This window comes from Pristiophorus japonicus, chromosome 14 (assembly GCF_044704955.1).
Source record: "Pristiophorus japonicus isolate sPriJap1 chromosome 14, sPriJap1.hap1, whole genome shotgun sequence".
Classification (NCBI taxonomy): Eukaryota; Metazoa; Chordata; class Chondrichthyes; family Pristiophoridae; genus Pristiophorus; species Pristiophorus japonicus.
In genome coordinates, this window is record NC_091990.1 from 124,493,509 (window position 1) to 124,510,138 (window position 16,630).

Sequence of the window (16,630 nt, forward strand, 5' to 3'; positions counted from 1 at the left end):
ACAACAGTATTTTATCAATAAGGCACCCAAAATCTGAGCACCGGACCAAACACATTCAGCCTTCAGTAAGGTTATCAGCATCGAGATTCTATCACAAAAATGATAGACATACTCTTATCCAAAACAGCAATTTTTCAAATCTACATTAGGCAATTTTCTAAAACAAATCACTCCTCCCTACGATTTCAAATAATGAATGCAATATTAGGCAGACATTATTCCAAATTGGTGAGTTTATTCAAAAAATATAAATTAAGTGAATTTGCAGACAGCAAATACCATTCTGGCAACTGAATGTGACTTTCAAGTAAAACATGCCAGTGTTTTAAATACATTTCTAGCGAAGGTTCTAAAATTAGCTTTGATTGCCCATCCAATGCTGTGCTAACCAATTCTCTTGACAATTAAATACCCTACTCAGTATTATGTGTTTGAATGTAATCAGTTATATGACAACTTCCTGGTTAAATGACTTCCTGGTTAAGTGGCTTCACGTCAACATTTTGCCAAAATCAGTTTGTAACAAATGTCTGTCAACTGCTCACCTAGTCAAAGATCAAAATACATTTCTACATTAGTTTTTGTTGCTAAAATGCCACGAATATCCCAATATCCAGATTGATCATCAGATCTGTTTAGAATATTGTACCATATTTCTGTAGATTAGCTCACCGACTAAGCAAAGAAATGTAGATGGGAAAGCAAATAGTTGCATGAATTACATCTATTTGGAAAATTGTTTCACCTTCTTATGTCCCGAATGTCCTCCTGACTGATGGTATGACCGGCACCTTGGTTAACCCTGTCCAATCGAATGGACCTTGGTGTGGAGGGTGGTGAGATTTCACACTTTATCGTTGTTTTGTCTTCCCTCGCGTCCTCTTTTGATATCTGAGATTATAGAAGTTGTTGTAAATGCGTTAAAAAAAAAGTCAATTAATACAGAACTGGATTCACAAAAAGCTGACACCATTACATAAGCCAAACATTACATTAGGGTCACATTGATCTCACAGGCACAAAGGAGCTTACATCAACAAACCGATACTGGTACAGAATTATCATGGCACAGGAAGCTGCATCAATACTTTACAAATGAAGAGTAAATTTTAAATAAAAGTACAGGATTCTAACATTGGATTTTTGGAAAGAACTAGACAATGCAAGAGCTCTCATTTCAAATTTATTAACCAATCTACATAACTTTGCAGGTTTATAAACAAAATGAAAAGTAGCAAAAGCCACAAACAAAAGAGCAGAAAAATCCATGGTGTCAAGTGAAGCAGATGTATTGTTAGGAAAGAAAAAGATAAGCAAGCACCAATCTTTCTTTCTTTGTATAATGGGACAACCGTACAGCATTCTGAAGTCCTGCAGACTACAACCATGGATGTGGTTTTGACTTTCATGTAGGTTACAAGTGTGAACATAAAAGTTGGGTTATGTTTTCTTTGCACAATTTATCCCCAACTCACAACTCTGCAATGACTCACAACTCTACCTCCAGATGGGACGTCCAAGTCGATTTTTCCCCATGGAGAAAACACCATAGCTTCCACCCAACATGGCTTGGATCAAAAATGAACAAAATGAGGATCAAACCCTCTGAGCATTAAACACTTAGCCCCACTATCTTCTCAGTTCAGGTACTGTGCGAACTAATTTATTAGAATATTGAGTATGTTAAAGTAAGTAGTTGCAGACATTAAAAAAACATTTTCTGGGTAAATTTTTAAGAAATGTATTCATGGGATGAGGGCATCACTGGCAAGGCCAGTATTTATTGCCCATCCCTAATTGCCCTTGAGAAGGTGGTGGTGGTGAGCCACCTTATACAACTAAATGGCTTGCTAAGCCATTTCAGAGGGCAGTTAAGAGTCAATCACATTGCTAAAGCTTACATCAGTTTAACTTGTTACCTACATAATATTCTTTACTCACGGACAATGTGATACCTATGGTTGCTGCCCGTGGGGCTTTACAGTGCTCTGCAGCTTTCCTCTGACAAACAAAGTCAGCATGGTACTTTACTGACATATCCTACACCTGAGGCGATCAAAGGGTTTAAGATTCTCTGTGCTGGGAGAATCTGGGTTGGTGTCCCTAACTGTTCGTCAATCTTCACTAAAGACTGCAATAGGAAATTATGGACCTGGCACAGGGGTTGGGGAGGAAAGACTGTGAGCAATCCTTTAAAATAATTTAGTGTTATTCATTCTGATGGCACCAACAGAAGTTATCACAGAGAGGAGAGGCACAGAAATCTGCAAACCCTTGCCTTGGGGAATCTCTGAAGTAGGCTCGTCATAGCACTACAAGATAGCCATCCTCCATACCAAAGCCACCCTAGTGTTGAATTCAGAGGTCTTGTGGTGAATAAGGTCAAACCTTCCAACTTTAAGAATAGTAGGAATGGTGATAAGTGAATTTTGATTTTGTGCAATATTAGCTGCTTCACTTGTACTTTAAAGAGACATTACACAAATATTCTGGACTAGGATTTGGGGGGGGGGGGGCGCTGGGAATAAAAGGAATATACCACATTACTCAGCAGGGAGATGCTACTGTTGCAGTGACTGAAATGCAGATTACCATAATGTGTCTCATACAACAACCTGATGCCAGGTAATCAAAGTTTTATACATTTTTATACATTTACCTTCCTACGGTGCTTCCTTAAATCACTAGGCTGACAGACACATGCAAAGAAAAGAGAGAGTAGTTAAGGTTAAAAAACAGATTTAAAAGATTACACAAGATGTAGCTGCATCAGAAATCACACAAGCAACAGAGAAACAGGGAAGGCTGGGTAGATTTTTTTTGGAACAGTATAAATTTTATTCATTTCAAAAAGGTTTGCGTTTGTTGAGACCAAGCGTTTTTGATGATTACAGATGAAGTCTTCAAAAGGATTAAACTCACATTCTTTACGAAAATTGAGCAGCTACAGCTAGCTATCTACTGTATATGGGCTATATTAACTCTTCATGAATTACACTTGTTGCAAAGCAGCTAATGGTTACCCTTCAGTCGTGGTTTAGCTGTCAACATTGAAAACCACAGGGTAATACAGAAGTCAATTTGTACAGCTGTTATATATTTCCAGGTCTATCTAGAGATATTTTAGACTAGTTTCCCCAACATGGCTTAACTGGAAATTTATATTCTGTGTTGATATAATATGTACATTAGTTGGCTTCATCTGACACATCACGCATCTCAAGTAGTCAACCTGTTTGGCCATTAAATTATTAATCTTGTTTGAGCAACATTTATTACATTTTGCTGCTAACAGTTTAGTACAATCTAATACAGTTGTTGCACATTTCTCCACTTTCCAAAGGATAGCTCTTACATTTTAGTAAAGAACTAGATGGACAAGAAATAAATCATCTGTTTGCAGGTCATACCAAGGGATAACTACGTCACCTGATGCAAAGTTCTGCATAGGCAAAATACAGGCAACCAATAGCTGCGATGCAACCATCAAATTGAATAAGCTAAAAGAATCCTTTTGCTTTTTCAGAATGGCTATGCGATGAAACTGAGCGATGATAATGTGATGTGTAAAAAAAAAAGTTTGATGAGAATCAGAGCATTGGATAAGGAAAGAATGCTGGAACAGACTAAAATTGCCATGGAAAAAAGGGAGGAACGGAGTTCAGATTAAACAAAGAAGGAACAAGAAAATGGCGACATGAGAAATAACACATTACGCCACCAAAAGCTGAAGTGAAAGCTGCACTTAAATACGATACTGTAGTGTATTAATCAAATAATGAATCTACAGCTCTGAAAGACAACCAGACTCACCTGAAAGCAAGCACTTCATAAAGTTACTTAACATTATCCAGACAGTTCTTGTGGTAACTCTGCCTGAAAACAATCTTGCACTGAAAGCTGCAAAGCTCAACTTTAATTCCATCCACCAGAGACCGCACAGAAAGAAAATAAAGGAGGCATTTGCAATGTTTAATCATATGTGCCACATGGCCCAAAGAATACTTTTAGTTCCATGTATTTCATACGAGTTTCTACAATTTATGAGATGCTGCTTTCTGGCCCACTTATATTCATGGTAACATACAGAGTGAAAGCCATGAGAATAATTGACGGACGTTTTAAAGGCAGAAGGAGAGTCTTGGCTACATACCAAACCAAATAAATAATCATTACATGTCCCCAGGGGAATGTAGTATTCTGCATCAGTGGTGGTGGCATATAGCCATCAGGTGTGGCCTTAAAATCCTTATTATTGTCAGTATCAACAGTAATCTCGACAATAAAAAGATATGAATATTGGCCTTGAAATTGTTGTGTGTATACACCACAAGTTCGGGATTTCTGCATCTGGAACTTGCAGTCCGTCAACGACAAGCCATCCATGGGGGCCATGAAAAAGCAATCGCTAGCACAGAGTGGGGCTATTTGACCACCGACTGGCCAGCAATTGCCCACCTAGGTTTTATGGTTGATGCAAACGGGTACAGGGCCTGTTTGCATCAGCGTAAGGGGATAGCTATGCCATTAATGAAACATTTTCATATTGTAAATTATGCACGTACAGTGTATGAAATAAGTTTATGCAAATATTGGCCTGGATTACAGTTTTAATGATGTCTAAAATTAGCAAAAAATTTAATCGAGGTTGGTGGAATGAAGGTCATTATGAATAAAATTCCAATTCAGGAAAATTGTAATTGCATTTGATTTCAGGATTTCATTACATCTCATTAGGGGATTCCCTTCGAAAATGAATCAAGTGGAATTCTGCTTTGTGATTGGAGGACCAGATCCACGTGATCCCAGGTATGCTCTGCACCACCTGCGTTCCTGGGATCCGTGGGCCATTACTCGCTGCCACCAGGTCGATTCGCAACCTACAGCGATTCCCACATCCCAGGGACAAATTTTTTTAAACATGATTTTGTGGGTCGGAGGTGTACTCCGGAGATACGCCTCCGACCGCAATTTCAGGGCCAATATATTTGGTTATCAACAAAGTACTTGGTATAACTGGAATCACATGCCAATGATTAAAACAGATGTGTCGCTCAATATTTGGTGAAGTTGAGCACTGCTCACATCTTCACCGCTTTCTACTTCCACAAACAACACATGCTAAGGTTAAGGCCTGGGAAATAAGGCGAGACAAAGTACTAAATGTTCGTGATCAACTATTTCTTCTCGCAGTATTAAGAGCTCTAAAGTTAAGATTAGTCACCAGTAAGATTTTGGAGTCTCCCTGTTCCCTGTTGCCCATCATTCTTCCTTCACAAGATACAATAAAAGTTAAATATATTGCAGTTCAAATTCATCAGTAAGGATTTTGCTCAAGTTCTTATTTTTAGTAATGTCATCTTCAGAGTGACAAGACAGACATACTGACAAACATGGAAATACGTACACGCTCTAGCTCAACATTCTAAAATACATGAACCTTGGTTAAAGTTATCTCAAAATCACAGGGTGGTAATATTGGGCTAAAATTAATGTTCACCATAATTCTAACTGAATCACTTAAAATCATGATGATGTTTTTAGCAAGGTCTATATTCAACTTGCCTGCGTAGGGTACATAAAAAAAAAATCCACCAATTTTCTTTAATTCCCTTAACTTGCAATCATTGTAAACCAAAACACTGCTAATGCACATTCATCAATAGTAGATATTCTGACTGCACGGAGCAATTTCAATGTTAGTATGTGACCACGTGCTTTACAAAGGACCACTGCTAATGATAAAGATATTGCTACCGTACAATACAAAGCTTTTAAACTTACCAGGGTCATGACACCTAGCCTGTCAATCTCATGAGCAGGGTTTCGAGGGGTTCGTCTGGGCGTGGAGTGTCCACTACCAGGTGGAGAGGAACTGGCAAGGGATGAACCAGTAAATGATGCAGGGAGTGTACCCCCTCTGTACCGACAAAGATTCAGACCATCAAGGCTACCACTGCCCACTCGACTCTCGATTTCTTCTGCCCTCTGCTGTGTTGACTCCTTTTCTTCTTGGATCAGCCTGCAAAATAATTTGGTAAAAACTTAGATCCCTTTTTCATTTTCTCTCTCCAATAAATTAATCTTAGTACAAAATAACAAATGAGAAGATTCCAAATTTAAGTATCATAAGTTTTTCCCCAAGCTAACAAGTGGAGTTATCAAATGAAACACACTGTGCACTCCTCCATTGAGATTTTAATTAAGCCTCATAGAATGACATACTGTAACTTAAATATTTTAGTCATTTGTTTGGCTTGAAATCATTTTCAAGCCAATTTATATACTCAACACGAACATCTTTTATTCAGTAGTTTTCAAATGCAAAGCTCCTTTACTGTTGTAGATATTTACTGAAGTCATCTTTTTCTAAAATATAAACAAACAAACAAGACTAACCTTATTTCATTATTGATGGCATCCAACTGTTCTTGAAGCATCATAGCCAATGTTTGGGCATCAGCCTGACCACTTGGTGACAGCAGATCAACAGAGCTGAATATCGTCTCCCTATCATCTTCTGCATCTGACACTTCGGCATCACTCTCAAAGGCCTGGGCCACATTAGCCAAGACACTGGCTTGCTGTGCACGCTCCCATTCTTGCTCATTCAGCGTCTGGACCTGCTCATAAAAGTGTAATGCAATACGCTCAGAAAACAAGAAACCGAAATACGCAAACATGAAATAGGAACAGGAGCAGGCCATCCAGCCCCTGGAGCTTGTTGCGCCATTCAGTGAGATCATAGTTGATCTGTATCTTAATCCATCTACCTGCCTTGGTTCCGTGACATTTCACACCCATGCCGAACAAAAATCCGTCAATCTCAGTTTCAAAATTTTTAATTGACCCCCGGCATCAACAGCTTTTTGGGAGTGTTTACTTTAAACAAAATGTTGCAAATAAATCACAACTCAAGTAATTGGGAAAAAGGGCCCATGTCTTTAAAAGTATGATAAAGATCCATAATGATTATTAATACCATAAGAAATTATTGGTCAATTATTATAGAAGTTAAAATTGAATTCTGCACCTCTTTCAAAAGAATCAATTCAGAAAGTTTTATTTTTATTGCAATAAAATATGCTTTCTAATTCAAAGTATTGATATAAACAGCTTAATCATCTACTTTTAGAATCGATCGCGCACACAAATGTAGACACATTTTAGTTAAGCTTGGAAATGGAAAGAATAGGCAAATTTTACTTTAGGATTAGATGAAGTGGGTGTAATTTGGACATTAAATGACGAGGGGTAGAAGTTGCACTGGTCATGTACTGTGAGACATGCATTATTATAGGCTACATGATTAGAAGATTGCAATGATATCCAGATCCAAGTGTGAATAAACAGGTTTCATGTGTCCAATAAATACTCTCATGGGCTACAAATTGTGCAGGGGGCAAGAGATGGCAAATTGTTCTTTTTAAAAAAAAAAAATCCAAATCTTCAACATCTTTTAAACATTACAGGAACCTAAACTACTGTCATTCCAAACATGCAATGTGACACATTTCATTTTCTTCTGAAGAGAATTTAGATGGGGTTATTTCCAACAGTCTGGTTCTGACAGTTATTTTACAGACAGACGTGAAGTTATCGAGCCCGGCTATATAGTTCAGCTACGGTTAGAAAAGAACGTCCGAAATTAGTTGATCATAATGCAAGTCTTTTCCTTCTTCAAAGATATTCAGATAGCCTGGAACCTGGTTCCTGATGTATACCATGCTCCCGCTTCAGCCTAAACCTGTCAATGGCTCGCCCATCGCTGTAATACAACAAATTTACTTAAGTAATATCACGGCCAACATGAGGTAAAATTATTACATCACTGACACTGAAAGAAATCGGGCCTTCGCAACGTAATATGTACAGTGTAATACTATTTACTACCTTACAAAACTTGCTTAAGATGTTTGCTTTTCCTCCCCAAAAACCCTTTCTCAGTGTTTTATATTATAAAGTATTTTTTGCCCTGTCTCCTATGGTGGATTTACAGTATTTGTTTAATATGGAAGTGTAATTTGTTTATTCGTTTCCTCAAAACCCTTCCATCCTTCTTGAGGTATATACGCTATAAAGATTTTTTTTTCTGTCCCTTTCCTCCTACGCTGGATTTACAGCACTTGCCGAGGCCGATGTTGGCACAGTGCCGCATCAAGAAGGTTTTTGTCCCATGGTTAAGCCAACGAAACTTCACTTGTATTAACAGGTGGTCATTTGCCAAGATCCAGGCCGAAAACTGATTTCAACCATAATGACTTAGTGAAGCATCATAATACCTCAGAAACATCCAACTTGGGATCCAGTGCAAACATCAGTTCCCCTCAATGACAAAAGAAATCTTATACCAAACACCTCCAACCCAGCAGTTTTATTTAATGGCGCAATCTGTAAAAAAAAATCTTTCCCTATTGACTCTTTGAAAGCCTTTCATAGCTTTAAAAACCCCACTAAATCTCCTTTGGACACTTTTTTGCTCCAGTAGATTTAGTTCCAATACCTGGAGTCTATACTCAATGCTATAGTTTCCCATTCTTGAATTATTTTGGTGAATTTGTTGTCTTCAATGTCCTTCATATAGTAGGGTGTCTAAAACTGCACACAGGCTGTGACCTAACCAATGCTTTATACAAGTTTATTATTTCTTGCATTTCTCTCTGAGGCTAGAATTTCCAACAACTGAAGGCGACTTGAAAGATCCAAGCTGTAGGTATGGTGCAGATCAAACCCCAAGGCCCAAGGACACCTCAAATACAATGGCAACATTTATAATTTTGGGTAAGCTTAATTTTTCTTAAAACTCTAATTAAATTGATGTATTTTGATAGTATAAACTTAATTTGTAGGGCTTAGTAGTAGGGTACATAGAGATACAACATGAAAGCTCCAAAGATGTGAAGAAAATTCCACAGTTCGGTTAGCTTTAGCATAGTAGCTGTTCGTTGATTGGCAGCCTTTTCATAGCTTCTGAATAAAAGCAAAATCTAGTAATAAGATGCAATTAATTTTTACATATGGTTTTTGATGGATATGTTTAAAGTCAATGGGACTCGAGCTAAATGTCATGTTTGTTTAACAGTGAGTGGTTTATGATTCATTATTTTTTTTCCTTCAAAATGTGAGTTAATCAGGATATTTTGATCTAGAAATTTGGAAGATGCGATGCCTTTGGACACATTCCAGACTTCTACTTTAGATTGACACAGAAAGGCATCAGTTATTGTGGAATGTTAGATTTATTTTTCTCTGAACACAAGTCTGCTATTCATAATGATAAATAATGGAAAACATAAAAACATAAGAAATAGGAGCAGGAGTAGGCCATACGGCCCCTCAAGCCTGCTCCGCCATTCAATAAGATCATGGCTGATCTGATCATGGACTCAGCTCCACTTCCCTGCCCGCTCCCCATTACCCCTTATCGTTTAAGAAACTGTCTAAAATTTATTCCAGCTTGCACAGCTCTCTGAGGTAGCGAATTCCACAGATTTACAACCTTGAGAGAAGAAATTTCTCCTCATCTCAGTTTTAAATGGGTGGCCCCTTATTCTAAGATCATGCCCTCTAGTTCTAGTCTCCCCCCATCAGTGGAAACATCCTCTCTGCATCCACCGCGTCAAGCCCCCTCATAATCTTATACATTTCGATAAGATCACCTCTCATTCTTCTGAATTCTAATGAGTAGAGACCCAACCTACTCAACCTTTCCTCATAAGTCAACCCCCTCATCTCCTGAATCAACCTGGTGAACCTTCTCTGAACTGTCTCCAAAGCAAATATATCCTTTCGTAAATATGGAAACCAAAACTACTTGCAGTAATCCAGGTGTGGCCTCACCAATACCTTGTATAGCTGTAGCAAGACTTCCCTGCTTTTATACTCCATCCCCTTTGCAATAAAGACCAAGATTCCATTGGCCTTCCTGATCACTTGCTGTACTTGCATACTATCCTTTTGTGTTTCATGCACAAGTACCCCCAGATCCCGCTGTACTGCAGCACTTTGTAATCTTTCTCCATTTAAATAATAACTTGCTCTTTGATTTTTTTTCTGTCAAAGTGCATGACCTCACACTTTCCAACATTAAACTCCATCTGCCAATTTTTTGACCACTTAGCCTGTCTATGTCCTTTTGCAGATTTTGTGTGTCCTCCTCACACATTGCTTTTCCTCCCATCTTTATATAGTCAGCAAACTTGGCTACGTTACACTCAGTCCCTTCTTCCAAGTCGTTAATATAGATTGTAAATAGTTGGGGTCCCAGCACTGATCCTTGCGGCACCCCACTAGTTACTGGTTGCCAACCAGAGAATGAACCATTTACCCCAACTCTATTTTCTGTTAGTTAGCCAACTCTCTATCCATGCTAACCCCCAATACCGTGAACTTTTATCTTGTGCAGGAACCTTTTATGTGGCACCTTGTCAAATGCCTTCTGGAAGTCCAAATACATCCACTGGTTCCCCTTCATCTACCCTGTTCATTACATCCTCAAAGAACTCCAGCAAATTTGTCAAACATGACTTCTTTATAAATCATGCTGACTCTGCCTGACCGAATTTTGCTTTTCTAAATGTCCTGCTACTGCTTCTTTAATAATGGACTCCAACATTTTCCCAACCACAGATGTTAGGCTAACTGGTCTATAGTTTCCTGGTTTTTGTCTGCCTCCTCTTTTTAAAAAAAAAATAGGGGTGTTACATTTGCAGTTTTCCGATCTGCTGGGACCTCCCCAGAATCCAGGGAATTTTGGTAAATTAAAGTGAAAAGTCACCAAACAAGTCCTACTTTAAACAGAAAATAGTTAAAACATTGTTACTTGACAAGTGGCACTTTTGAAAGAATCTGGGATTGAAAACTTTTGCACTCAACACATGGGACGCAAACTTACATGCTGCAGAAATCCATCAGAAAAGCAGCAGGAAACAGAAAACAAAAATACAAGTGCATTATCATTTGAATACACCTAAAGTTACTTAAATGGTATACATTAGTTGCATGTTTCAATGAGACATTAGGCATGATTACAGGTAAGTAGAATTACCACAGAATCAACCCACTGTTATGAGTGGCCATCTGTTTGTTGGAAGTAAGTATCTAATTATGTATACATCAATTACAGAGCAACACAAACTGTCTATGGGCTCAAGTTTCAGCCTGAGGGCTCCTATTTTTTTTGGAGCAACTAGTTTAGAATGGAGCATCTTAGAAATTGCAATTCTTGGCATTTAGTTTGCTCCAGTTCTAGTGAGTTAGAATAGTTTCATTTTAGAAGAGATTTTTTTTCCTTGTTGGAAGAGGCGTAACTGGGGTTTTAACAGTGTATTGACTTCTGAAAAAATGTTTTGGTTCCGAAAGACTAATTTGTTTGATATTTCAGCTTCGTCCTTAATCCCACGTGTATGTCCAGCCACTTCCGCCTGTTTTGCAAGTTTAGGCAGTGAAAACTTACTCCATTCTAAGTTAGTTTGGAGTAAGTGTAGATTTTTGTACGCTCAGAAAAACCTTGCCTACATTTATAAATCAGGCGTAGGGAACGAGAGATGGGGGGGGGGGCGGGGGCGGGGTTTACAAGCATTAAACACTTCACTTTTACAAATAGAGCCATCATCAATGATAAATAAGTCAATAAATGTAATAAATCAATCAAAAAAAATCAATAAATAAAGAATTAACTTTTTACTTACCTACTTCAGCACTGGGAGCCCTCCAACAGCATGCTGGGACAGCCCCCCCCCCCCAGTGTCTCTGACAGCGAGGGAAGGGGGGAAAGAGAGAGGGGGTCGGTTGGAGAGGCGGCGGGGGGGAGAGAGAGAGAGAGAGAGAGAGAGAGAGAGAGAGAGAGAGAGAAAGAGAGAGAGAGAGAGAGGGGAGGACCGGGGGGTTGGGTAGAGGGCTGAACGGGACCCGATGATGACGACGGGCCGCCATGGAGGACTTCGGGCCCCAGCGAGATGCAGGACAGGCAGGCCCCGCCGCTTGCCACGGAGAACTTCAGGCGCAGCCCACCCCCATCGAGATGCCGGACGGGCGGGCCCCGCCATCGCCGAGGTAACATGTGTCAGGCCACTCGGCCAGGGATAGGGGCAACGTCCCTTTGGCCAGGGATAGGATCGTCACCCGGAGACAGGACACGCTGGGAGGGCGAGGAGCTATTGTGCACGCGCGCAGCTGCCGGCACTGTTTTTGGCGCAGGGCTGCAGCCAGCTCCTACTGTGCTGCGCCGAACTGGAAACGGGCCTACAGATATCGGAGAATCGCAAGATAAGTATTCGGTGCAATTTTTGTTCGACAAATTAGGCGGGCCTCTCCGATGTGCGCCGTTCTAGCGGGGGGGCTGAAACTTGAGCCCTATATACTGAATGAATTTAAAATAATTTAATAACTTCCCATAGCCGACAATCAATGAAATCAGTTGAACTGACAGAAATTTAAGTTTTTCTGATCTAGTATCGTTGTTCAACACCCCATAAAAAGTTATGCCTTGTTGGAAGTGTATTGACTTCTGAAAAAATGTTTTGGTTCCGAAAGACTAATTTGTTTGATATTTCAGCTTCGTCCTTAATCCCACGTGTATGTCCCAATCTTTATTTCTCTCTAAAATTTTTCAAAAGTGAAATGATAATCAGTGCTTTTTATTTCCTGGTTTGCTGACTGAGAATTCTTCAATATGATTACCTGCATAGACATCTTGATAACATCACTGCTGCTCTAAAAGCTCAAGATCCCCTTTTTACAGAGCTACAGTCAAATTAAGGTCGAGAAGGCTAAAGTCTTTGCCACAGAGATTGCGAGATCTTTGAGGGCATCTTTCTTCCGAGGTCAGCAGCAATCGCCGTTGCCCGCAATTTCCGGGCCAATATTTCACCAATATTGCTGAGTTACTGGGTTGTAAATATGGAGTGCCAATTTTCCCCTTCCATTCTTTACTTTATTCAAGTTGCTACTTTTTCCATTTTGCCAAATTTATTCTTCTCTTTTTCTGCATTTTATCTTTGTTACTTCCCCCCTCCTCATTCTTTCTTTTCTCCATTTCACAAAACAAAGGAAGAAAATGAGAAGATGCATTACAGTCACACCAGAATGGAAGTATCACTTCGGTTTGGAGTTTTGATGTACCCAGAGTAGCACAGACCTTAAAATAAAAACTATTTTATTTGGTTGTGCACCTTTTGTAAGGACCTTAACGTAATGTAATGCAGATTTATACAATTACTGTCATTAATTTTAACCCCGAGTGTATTTCGAGTGGGCAGGACGGGGTGAGTGTTGGCCTAAGTTTCAGACTTGGGGCATTTTAACTCCAGAGTTTCATTTAAATGCAGCTGATTCCCCACCTCGCCAAGAAGTGCAAAGGATACAGAGCAGTTGCCAGTAGTGAAAGAATGGGCGCCCCTTAACCATCTTCCACACAAGTGGTAGGGAGGACGTTTCGTGAGTAGGGAGAGGAGGGGAGGGAGAGTCCGGGGCAGGGGAGGTTTCCGACTTTCCTTGCAGGGTTCGGAGGAACACTCCTGCACCCAACAAAGAAAATTTTTACAGCTACCTTGCAGGGCCTCATGTCTGCCGACCAGCTTCAGACATGGTTCAGCCGGCTGCCCAGTTAAAAAGCAATCAGGCTCCCATTGATGCAATAAGAAATAGATTTGTATTCAGAAGGCCCGTCTGCTTCAAAATGGGTGTCTCATCCACCCGCAGGGTAAAATCCAAAATGACGCAAAAAGGTTACGCTCCAGAGCAGTAAGAAACTTGCTCTTTTTTAACCACCCAGTTTTTGCTGGGCAAGTAGGGTTAAAATCGACCCCCCCCATTTCTTAGTGTTGGATGCATGCATTATGTCCCCAAAAGGTTAAAGATGAAACGGCCAAAAGTAGAACATTCCACACAAGAATAAAGCGAAAAATTTTACCTTTGAAGGTTCATCTCGTAAAGCTGCTAAGCGGCCCTTCTGAGTTCTACGTAATACTGATGTGCTGCTGTATGAATCTGGATGATTATCTACCTCAGATGTAGATGTTAATGGGTACCTAAAATCGGAGGTACTACTTAAATGTGGCCTGCTAGGAAAAAAAAACACATTCAACATTGGTTATACATTTTTGGATAAATTCAGTGATCTGCATCCAGCAGGGAGTCTCGCACATTGGGGATAGAACAACATCAAGACGACGTCTCCAACCCACATTCCCATTGAGCGAGGCTCCCTGCTGGAAGTACTGAACTTATACTTCTGAGTAATAAACAAAAACATTTTGTTAGATGATAATTAATTAATTGGAATCTCCAGTAATATCAAATATATTGATTACAAATTGAGTAGTCCTTATGTGAAAAAAACCCACATAAGAACTATGGAGGACTTTGTAGCAACTTTTCTATATATTTTATAAGGGTAACTGAATGAGTTGGTATCCCGCTTTGATGGTGGAGCAGAGGGGAGAGAGGAAGACACAAAAGAATACTTTTTGTAAAACAGCAGTGTGTGCAGGAGGATCAGTCTGATGTGATCATGAAAGTCACGCTGCAATTACAAAACAGCTACTTCAAGCATTAACAGAGGATTGAATGTGGGATATGGGTAGGTTTTTTTTTTATACATACATTATGTTTTTTGTACTAAACATGCAAGACAGCAGATTAAAGGGTAGATTTTATGAATTCATGCTCCTGGCATGCAGGATGAAAAACCCCACAGAGCCTGTTGGCTTCGGCACCAAAATAACTACCATGCATTCCTGGGGCAGAGAGCTCAGCCGCAACTGGCAGTTTTCCTTTCATTACAAATGTTTTGCTCTTAAATAATACTTGTCAATGAAATGCACTGTATTCATTGGTAATTTTCAAATCAGTATTCTTGCATATGATCATTTCAGCTCAGTGTTCACATGGTTACAGATTTGCAAACAAACACTGACATGGCCATTCTCCAAGTAGGCCTCAATTTGCAGCTTTGAAGACTGTGTACTGTACAAATCTCTCAATAAAACACGCTGAAGGCAGCAATGCCTACTGCGGATTTAGTATGCATTTACACAACAAGCTTAGCTTTCAGTGTGAAATCAAAATCACTTGACATGGATGCTAAACTTGTGCAGTGCAAATCGGAATTCAAACTAATTCTAGAGCGAAGAGGAGTGAGAAAGAGTCGGTGCAGAATCGATGGGCCAAATGACCTCCTTCTGTGCTGTACTAGTCCATGATTCTATCCCTAACTTTTGCTTCCTCCTGCGGCATGACCGGCTCAGACTTGCGCGTCAGCCTGGACTGGAGACACAGCAAATGTGCTCTTCAGTTATCTGCTTTATTGGTAGTAGTAAACAGCAGGAGTGCCTGTTTTCTCGTTAGGAGGGAGGGGATAACTTATGAGGATAAAGATGCCACATTTTCTTCGGAAACTTTCTGACTGATGATAAATACAAGAAAGAAAGATTGAAAGTGTCGACATAATTTGGAAGTTACGACATTTATGGTGGAGAAATATTTTATTTGTCACTTCTCTGTCCAGCAGCTTGTCAGAGTTGCCAGGAGGAGGTACTTAAGACCAAATAGGCACTTTCACATGGGGACAAATCAAAGAGTAAACCATACCACTTTTGCCTATCTCTTTGCGACTGAATACCTTAGCAGGTTGGGAAAATATGGTACCTGGAAATCTTCTTCCCAAACCAGGAAAGAATTGCGTGTTTAGGGGGAAGTACTAAACTTTTTAAGGGACAATCAAAATGTCATAAATATTTGGACATGCAAGTATCAATGTAAATGAACAAGGCCCAATTTGGTCTTTAAAAAAAGTACAAGTTAGCTTCTCTTTTCTTGGGTTTGTGCATTTTAAATGCGAATCTTAATCAGGCACGAGGTGTTTTGTTGATATTGTATGAAGCAAATTTAGGATCTCATTCAAATGGATTGTTCAGCATTTTATTCTGAGAAGTCATTGGTCAGGAAAAGTAAAAAATTCTGAATTTGTATCTTATTGGAGCTGCCATTACTTCTTATCTACATGCTACAAGGTACTCAATGTTTACAAGTATCATCATTTTCAAATTTGATATACGTGAAAAAGTAATTTTTGCCTTTATACTTTTTGAAGAGGTGTTTTAATGTTCCTGGATATACAGCAACCTGCTTTTATCATGTTAAGTGAATGAAAATGCAAGTCCCAAAGCATTTCGCAAAAACAATGGTGGAGGAGGAGTCAGGGCGGTGGTGCTTGGAGGCAAGACCAAAAAGGTAAGTTTTAAGGAGTCGAAAAAGGTAGTACGACAGAAGAGGTTAAGGGAGAGCACTGCAAGTGTCTGGGACAGAAATTGTTCAAGGATCTGTCGCCAAAGGTAAATGGATGGAGGTGGGGAATGCAAAGGAGACCAGAGTTGGTGTGTGTGCTGGAACACAGGATTGAAGGAGGTAGACTGGACACGGAAGAGTGAGGGATAGAGCGATGAGTGCAAGAGGGCAAGAATTTTGAAATTGACGCGTTGAGGAAAGGCAAGCCAAAGATACGAGATCAAAAACATTTAGAACATTATGGGCTAGAAATTTGTTTTCCAGGAAAAATTTTATTTTTTTGCCAAAATTACCGTTTCCGCTTTGCTACCGCTAGTAGACCTGAAATTCAATCTTTAATTTG

General features: G+C 39.6%; 1 protein-coding gene across 8 annotated transcripts in view; it reads right to left on the reverse strand.

The window, feature by feature from the left end:
• Window positions 1-16,630, reverse strand: part of LOC139280084 (liprin-alpha-1-like) — a 150,203-nt gene that overhangs the window by 36,486 nt on the left and 97,087 nt on the right. For 5 of the 8 annotated variants that reach the window (XM_070899587.1, XM_070899590.1, XM_070899588.1 and 2 more), the window contains 5 exons: window positions 13,913-14,063; window positions 6,400-6,623; window positions 5,785-6,022; window positions 2,660-2,689; window positions 746-891 (listed from right to left, as the gene is read on the reverse strand). In XM_070899587.1, coding sequence (XP_070755688.1) covers window positions 746-891; window positions 2,660-2,689; window positions 5,785-6,022; window positions 6,400-6,623; window positions 13,913-14,063 — 789 coding nt within the window. The remainder of the gene's footprint in view (window positions 1-745; window positions 892-2,659; window positions 2,690-5,784; window positions 6,023-6,399; window positions 6,624-13,912; window positions 14,064-16,630) is intronic. The other 3 variants (XM_070899584.1, XM_070899589.1, XM_070899585.1) reach the window with 2 other exon arrangements.